The sequence below is a fragment of the Oenanthe melanoleuca genome, chromosome 1A, assembly GCF_029582105.1.
Source record: "Oenanthe melanoleuca isolate GR-GAL-2019-014 chromosome 1A, OMel1.0, whole genome shotgun sequence".
Classification (NCBI taxonomy): Eukaryota; Metazoa; Chordata; class Aves; order Passeriformes; family Muscicapidae; genus Oenanthe; species Oenanthe melanoleuca.
In genome coordinates, this window is record NC_079334.1 from 11800769 (window position 1) to 11809162 (window position 8394).

At 40.1% G+C, this 8394-nt stretch overlaps 1 protein-coding gene across 2 annotated transcripts in view; it reads left to right on the plus strand.

The window, feature by feature from the left end:
• WNT7B (Wnt family member 7B) overlaps positions 1-4983 on the plus strand; it is a 92911-nt gene extending 87928 nt beyond the window's left edge. For both annotated transcript variants that reach the window (XM_056516193.1, XM_056516188.1), the window contains exon 4: positions 1615-4983. In XM_056516193.1, the coding sequence (XP_056372168.1) occupies positions 1615-2094 (480 nt within the window). In that variant the 3' untranslated portion in view covers positions 2095-4983. The remainder of the gene's footprint in view (positions 1-1614) is intronic.
• Positions 4984-8394: the final 3411 nt, after the last annotated feature.

The following is an 8394-nucleotide window of genomic DNA, read 5'->3' on the forward strand; positions in this document are numbered from 1 at the left end:
GCTCTCCAAGGAATGATCAGGGCCCCAAGGCTGCCAGAGCTCCAGGAGCATTTGGACAACACTCTCAGGGATGCACAGGGTGGGATTGTGGAGCTGTCCTGAGCTGGACTCAAAGGGTCCTTTTCAACTCTGGATATTTTATGGTTCTTGCATAGGTTGCTCAGCTATCTTAGCATACTTGCTACCGTATGTTGCTAAGGGAGAATCAAATCCAAATATTCTCTTCAATATTGAAACCCCAGAAATTTGGGAAAAAACAAACCATACAATTTAAGTGAAACTCAAACAACTCAGGAGGGTGCCCTCTATTTGCAGGGATAACCAGATCTGTACAGCTTTTATTTTAAGGCCAGTTTCTGAAGCAGTAAGCATTTTTTCTCCCTCCTACTTCATTATGCCATTGTACTCAGATTTCGGCCCTTTTATCCTTTGCCCATTTCAGTCATGTTCTGGGATCTGCAGCGAAACCACGACAGGAGATGGTCTGCAGCATCAGTAATGCTTTCAGACAAGCTCAGTAGCTCATATTTCTTTGTTAGCGTCCCATTGCGAAGGGGAAAGATCAGCTCGCTTTGTTCTTAGGCCTTGATTTTCATAAGCTAATGATGACTGTGGGTGTAATTATGGTCAGGCTTAAGTGGTAGCACAAGGGCAGAAAAACAGAGAGGCGCTTCCGTGGGGCTGGCTTCCCTCTGCTGCACACACGGAGCGGGAGGACATCGCTCGCCTTCCCCCAGGCACAGCCTGGCCAGGGGAGGAGGGATGTGCCAGTGGCCTGGCTGCAGCAGAAACAACAGGATGGCAGTGGAGCCCGAGCAGCCACCATTTGTGTCCCTTCTGACTCTGACTTAAACCCCTCTGGCTCAACCTCCTCCACAACAGCAATACATTTCTCTTCAGTTCACTGTTGAGCAGGACCCTTCAGTGGATTTTTTTCCCTGATTATTTGCTTAATGGTTGGACTAATACTACAATGAATGCTGCTTTTAAAGGGGATGAGACATTCTGTGGGTGGAATAGTCCATAAGTTTACCACTGGTGGTATAGGTATAGGGATATAGGCAAAATCTTTAATTATGCACTGAATAAAGAATCATAAAATGGTTTGGGTTCAAAGTGACCTTAGAGATCATCTAGTTCCAGCTCCCTTCATGTAGGCTTATTCAGTCACATAATATATACCCTTTTTAAGCATTCTTTGGTTGCTACTTAAAGCAATTAAGTATTTTGAATCTCATGCCCCTTAACATCCAAACCCATTTTTTTTTCTGCTTTCAAAATGAAAATTATTTGAAAAATATGAAGTCCCCTGTGGCTCTAAAGAAATGTCTTTTAAAACGTATGTAAATACTCTCAAATATTGGGAAAAAAGAATGGAAATATTTTCCCAAAAAAATGATAAAACACTGTATTTCCAACCAGGTGCCACTTGAAACAAAATGTGTTAGGAGCATTCTGCTGGGAGGTGAGAAGATTTATAAGCATGCATCTGAAAAATTTCAGCAGTAATTTCAGCAGTGATGAATATTCATATGAACTAAACAGACCGAGATTTAGGCAGGCTTGCAATATTTTTTTCCTGCAGTAACCATATGCAAATATCTGTACACATAGGTTCTCGAAGAGAGAATGAAATTGGAGTGCAAGTGCCATGGAGTTTCAGGTTCCTGTACAACTAAGACCTGCTGGACCACGCTTCCTAAATTCAGAGAGATTGGATATATTTTGAAAGAGAAATACAATGCTGCAGTGCAAGTGGAGGTGGTACGAGCCAGTAGACTGAGACAGCCAACCTTCCTGAAGATCAAGCAGATTAAGAGCTACCAGAAACCCATGGAAACAGATTTAGTGTATATTGAAAAGTCACCCAACTACTGTGAGGAAGACGCTTCCACAGGGAGCGTCGGTACCCAGGGACGACTCTGCAACCGCACCTCTCCCAACGCGGACGGGTGCGACATGATGTGCTGTGGAAGAGGGTACAACACACACCAGTACACCAAGGTGTGGCAATGCAATTGCAAATTCCACTGGTGCTGCTTTGTGAAGTGCAACACGTGCAGTGAGCGGACAGAAGTGTTCACCTGCAAATAACGGCATCGTGTGCAAACCCACAGAGCGAACTGCCACGAGTGAGGAAAGTGGAGTACGACAAACAACGACAGCATCATTTTGCACATCTGATCCTCTTGGGGAAAAGAACCCCAGCCAACACCACAACAACCACTCCCTCCCTACTACTACTTATACTTCTAAGGATGGTGCATTTTGGCTGGCTGGCTGTTGTAACTGCTTTGGAAACAAGGGCAACAGGATTAAGGTGATGTTGACAACCACATGAAACTTTCTCTCTGTCTCTCTCTCTCTCTTTTTTTTTTTTTTTTAATTTTTTAAACTACAGTCTGGATGTTGTAGAGTTCTCTTTGTGTTTTAAATTATACTTATCAGAGAAGCTGATTGCATTGCAGCTCCCATGATGTTTAAAAGAAAAAGACACTTTCTTCTATTTCACAGCAACAAAATTGTCTAGCCCTGTGCAAATGAAGACTTTTTTAAGGAAATGAAATCTTCACTGACTAGAACACAGAATTCTCACTGCAAAAACCAAAATTTCTATGAAAGCAGGTAGAGAGCAAACAACTGGTAGGGAGCAAAATCTATGGCAGAAATACTCCACTATCAGTTTGGAAAAAGACCCCAACAAACATTCACAAAATTACATCAGCTGCCAGTAACACTGGAACTCTTTGAATGAACATTAAAAATAATTATTTATGTTTTTAATAGTATAAAAAATTTCTAAGCACTAACGGGTAGCTATGTCTTAATTCTGTACTAAATGTAAACTTATTGGAACTCTGACTTTATGACTTTTGTATTTGGTTCTCCCTAAGTTCTTCAATGCTACTGATCTGTTATCATTCCACTGTTAGACAGCTCAATTACTGTAGGCCTTAAGCAATTGCCAGAACTGAGTGAAAACATCACATGAAACTTTGGTTACCAATGTTTGATATCGACGTTTCCTACTCGCCTCCTGAATAAGAATGACTTTTTTAGACTCAGGCCTGAGGTGTGGAGCACCTGCTCACAGCTTCTCATAGGGAGTTTTAGGATACAAAGATGTGCTTCAGCAAACATCAAAGGTTTTGCTTTGACATTAAATGCACTGGCAGGATCTTCCAGGCATTGTCTTTTCCCTTTAGTGGCTGAAAGCTAGTATTTCCAAGACTTCTAAAAAACTTATGCTCAGCATGCACCCAGAAGTCAATAAAAGTCTGGCAACTGAGCTCTAGGTTGCTGCAACCTCTGGGCTGTCATGGCTTCAGGAGCATAAGAAAGCCAAACTTTGGTTTTGTCTCTGTCATCATTATTTTAAGGTTGACAATAATGTACCCCTGGTAAGCACATGAATGTTAAAAGAAAAAAGCTCACTTCTTTATAGCACTCAATCCTAATTCCCACACCTTTTCCCTATGAGAGATTTTTAAAACAGCCTCAGATATTTTACTACTGTAAAATCTAGTGTTTTAACCCCAAGAGCCCAGATATGCCCACTTAGAGCACAGCCCATTTAACCATGCAGTTGTCTGCTTGTCCCCAGGGTCCTTGCCTGATTTTCTGAAAACTTGGATTAAAAATGTCCTTACATCTGCATATCTGCATTTTTAGCTTTTGGTTCATTTCATTACATACATTGAGGGGCTGCAGAGCCATGAGCCCTCCCCACCTGACACAGAAGCACTTGTCCATCACATTGTGCTCTTGGGGCAAGGGGCTGGTGGACCTAGAGCCCCACCAGCTCCTGTGCTGGATATGTGAATGAGCCAGAATCACCACTCTAATTTGTGGACCTAATACTAGGTAACTATTAGTTACTAGGTAACTAAGTATTTGGGGACCTTCACTTGAACACTTGTGAAGACGTGCCTTTCTGACCCCAAGCACTTACCCTCTGAAAATCAGACCCCTTTGATGACTCTCTCACAGAGCAATGCAAAATTGCTTATTTTTTCCAATATTGCTGTTGATTTCTGAATACCAGCCTTGGCATGAATAAGTGCAACTTCACAGATGTCAACAGGGGCCCCCAAAATTCTAGATTCATTCCATGTAATTTAAAATCCCTTGGATTCATGGGTATTGTTGTTGAATAATAGTGATAATACTGTACTTTCACTACATTCTTGACAGGAAGCAAATAAAGCTCCCAAACACAGTGATGCACAGTCTTATGGTACTAGATACTGTAAATATATTAGAATAGTATTTGTTAAGTACAATTGAGGAATCCAATTAAGTTATATTATTGTATATCGTTTAAATGTCTATAGAGTATTTTAAATTATTGTGAACTACACTGCGTTAAAAAAAAAAGAAAAAAAAGGAAAAAAGGTTATATATTGTTACACCAACCACTCTGAAAAGTGGACTAAAGTGACACTTTCTCTCTTCCACACCCCTATTTGAAATAACTCTGTCTGCTACTGTAAGACCACTGTGACAGTGCCATGACTGGCTGAGCAGTCTAGAATGTAATGTTTCAGAGCATCCTACAAAGCTTTGCTCGTGTGGACGTGCAGCATTCAAAAAGGTACTGTATGGAAGAAAGCAAAGGCTGGCAGTGGGAATGCTTGGACTTTGAAATATGTCCCATGGAAAAGCAGTTTAGGTCAGAAAATACCATTACCACTCATATACTGAAACACTTCCCAGAATTATGACTTTTAACAAAGGTGTCTGTGAATAGAAGTGGGTTACACAAAACTTTTATTTTTAAAAATGTAGTTTGATGTCAAAGGCCTGTGACAATAGAGGTTGGAACATGACCAGCAACATGTGGTTTAACCATACCTTAGCCATGACAAAACTCAAAATACTTTATGTTATTAAAGAACTTAAGAGCAAAGATCAATTTGTTTACTATGTTAATGTTTTATGGCAAGCAGAAAAAAGACAAAATGTGTTTCCATTAAAACTTAATTTTTTCCCCTTCCAGTTCCTTTTATTTGTTCTTTGTTCAGGAAAAAAAAAAAAGACAATAAGGTCTTATGAAAAGACCATTTGGGTACAGGTTCCTCCACATGAGAAATGATAGGTGAATTCCAAGTCCTAAGCAGTTTTTGTGTTTCAGGAAAAGTAGTAATGACTGTGTGTGGTGTCAGTCTCAAGCCATCTACCTACACCAGTGCTACAGAGAAACAAGCACCAACATTGGCACTACCAGAGACTTCACCTGGCTACAATGAAAAGATTAATTTTTTGGTGGAAGAAAATAAATGTTTCATGCTAGAAATTTGGCATCCAGCTCAAAAATGGTGCTTGACCATGAACCTCACATACAAAGAGGAGTAGGAGCCCTAGAGGAGAGGATTGAAGGCCCTGACTTAGGCACTTGTACATGCTCCAGCTTATTCAAGCCAGCTATGGACACATGAAAACCCTACCTGAATCTGAGCCTGAAGGATTTTACAGCATTTACTTTGGCTAGAAAAGTTACAACATCTTTGATATTGAAAATAGTGTCTTCCTATACAAAATCCAAAGAAACTGTACAACTTTTGCTGTATTTACCCCTCAGGGAAGATACCCAGATATAGATAGAGCTATACATGAACTTCAGAACTCAGTTCTACATGAACTGAGTCCAAAATAACTTCATTAAAATGAACTAAGTTGGCCTGGGTTTACAGCAGCATAAGTATGCACAGTATTTTACTCACAGATGCCAAAAAAAACACTGCACCTTCTTTCTAATTACATCATGGGAAACTTATTAATAGAGCTGCAGGAAGTTTTTGTAGCACATGGTAATATTACATTTGTTTCTATGATGACATCTGGAAACTAGATGAAACTCATCAAGAGCTTTGCAAATCTTTTAACAAATCTAAAACATGTTGCAAGCAGGTCACCTAAAGTTTTAAATATATTTTCATGGATTTCTTTCTTAGTTGAAGATTAAAACCACTAAGTGGTACTGAAGGTAACAAGTCAAGACCTTCCCTTATAGCAGTTTTCCTGTGCAAATAACTCAGTGTGGCTTTCACTATTGAAGGTAAAATTGGCATTCAGCAGAAAATGCTTTCTATGAAGCTAATTTGCATTCATAGCAATTTTCATAACTGGACAGAATGACTGCACGTTTCCTTTCCAGCCCTTCAGAGCTTTTGTTGCAATGACAGTTCCCACATCGAAGGCGATACAGTAAATGGCACAGTAAAGACCCAACATTCTTCTCTCTGAGTGATGGCCACAACAAGATGTGGGATATACACAACAAAAACTATGCCTAAGGAAAAAAAAACAAACATCAAAGTTGGAAAGGCAGGGGAAGTTGTAAGCAATTTCAGTTTATGTTACTGATATTGTAGTAAACCTCCTGTGTGCTAAACAAACCACATTGTCGGCTGAGCTTCACCCACAAGCTCTATTCCCTTCAAATCCAAGTCCCTGTCTGCATGTCTACACATTCAGACTTGAACAAAGCCTACCCAAAGGTTGGCAAGCATTTCCTTCTTTGTGTTTTATCTACTATTAGGAAATGGTAGGAGATCATTTTCTGGCAGGGAACATATATTTGCAAATTTAAAATTTGCATGTCATTTTTTAAATGAAGATTTAGGACTCTCCCCCCCTGCACATTTCTGAAGAACAGATATGTTTGCTTTAAAGGATTTGTTCAGTGAAGAATGGGAGTTCACATAATACATGGTAATTATTTGCAATGTGTTCCATAGAGCACAAAGACAGAGGGAATAGTACTACTGTAAACTAAAAATCTTTAGTTGTGCTTTTTTTATTAAAAGCAATATACTAATTATTGGCTGTTTGGAGACCCCAGTGTGATCATCCTTTTCAGAAGATAGTGTTATGAAAGACCAAAAAATTGCAATATTAAAATTTGCTTTGTTTCCAGGTCCTCTTGATGAAACAGATCCTCAGATCAATAAAAAGCCAGCTTAATGAGATTTAAACTCACATAGGTATTAAAAATGATTAAGATATTTCTTTTATTGGTGATCCCAAACAACTGGCAACCACACCAGACATGGGAAATGTTTGCATCAAAAGCCAGCTGTATGATTAGCCTCTGCCTTCATTTGCCCAGCAATTTAGGGAAAACCCTGCATTTTAGATCCCATACAACTAAAAGGAATTCCCAAGGAGATTACAAGATTTTGATCTTATTGTTTAATTCCTGTGGCTGAGGATGAAAAGGAGCATTGCCTCAATCTTTGGGTGAAGGGAAACCCAAAGGCATTTTGAAGGCTATTCACACCACTCAACTTAAGAGACTAAAAGACAGGCTAAGGGAAGTGACAGCCTCTCTGGAGTCCCTCTACAATAGGGAGTGCTCTGGGGGGGGCTTAGGTCAGCTCTGACAGACCTTCTCCCTCTCATCTGGAGAAAAACTCTAGGAAGAAAACACTGGATAATTTATCTGCTGAAATTAAACACCAAAAATTGTATCACAGGAATTAATTTCCATTTCCTCTCTACCATTTGCCTTAGTTGCTCTTGGGCAGCAATTCTATTTTCATTAGGTTTTCTTAAGTGCAAGATTTATTATTTTATATGTTGTGGAATAGATACTCTACTTCATCAGTGAAATTTGCTTTGCTTTTGCTTTTTACTGCCACCCTCTCTCTTCCAAACAAACTCCAGCTCCCGATTTAATGCACGGAGTCTTTCCCTGCAGAAATTATTTCAAAGAGAATTGTTAAAGCCAGACTACTATCCAGTGATTTGATTGAAGTAGCTTCCTACAAAGCATCTTATTTTTGATTTTGAATTTCTCTAAACATATAAGCTGTCCAGAGAACACTTATTCAAGGCATTAACATTTAATAGTGTCATGATATTGGCTGTGGACAATCCTAATAGTTGTTCATGGCAATCCTCCACTGGTTCTTTCACCAGAGTGGATCCAGACTGCACTGAAAGGCTGTCACAGCAACTGCATCCCAATCACCTCCAAGGATTTCACCCTGCCATTGCACCCAGCTGAGTTCAGTTTCCAGGTTAGGCTTGTTCAAAAGGCAGTGAAATGTAGCAATCGTGTATTTTCAGTAGTTCTAGACATAACACGGAATTTCCCATAGTGTTAAACATCATCTCAGTACTTTGCAGAGGTAAGTGTTACATTCTCTTAAGACACAGAAATATGCACATAGCAGGAGGTTTAGGCTGAATGTCAGGGAAAAGTTCTTCCCCCTCCTTGGGCACTGCACAGGCTCCCCAGGGAATGGTTCACAGCCCCAAGGCTGCCAGAGCTCCAGGAGCTCAGGGATGCTCAGGGTGGGATTGTTGGGGTGTCTGTGCAGGGCCAGGAGCTGGACTCAATGATCCTTGAGGGGTCCCTCTAGCTCAGAATGATTCTGTGATTCTATG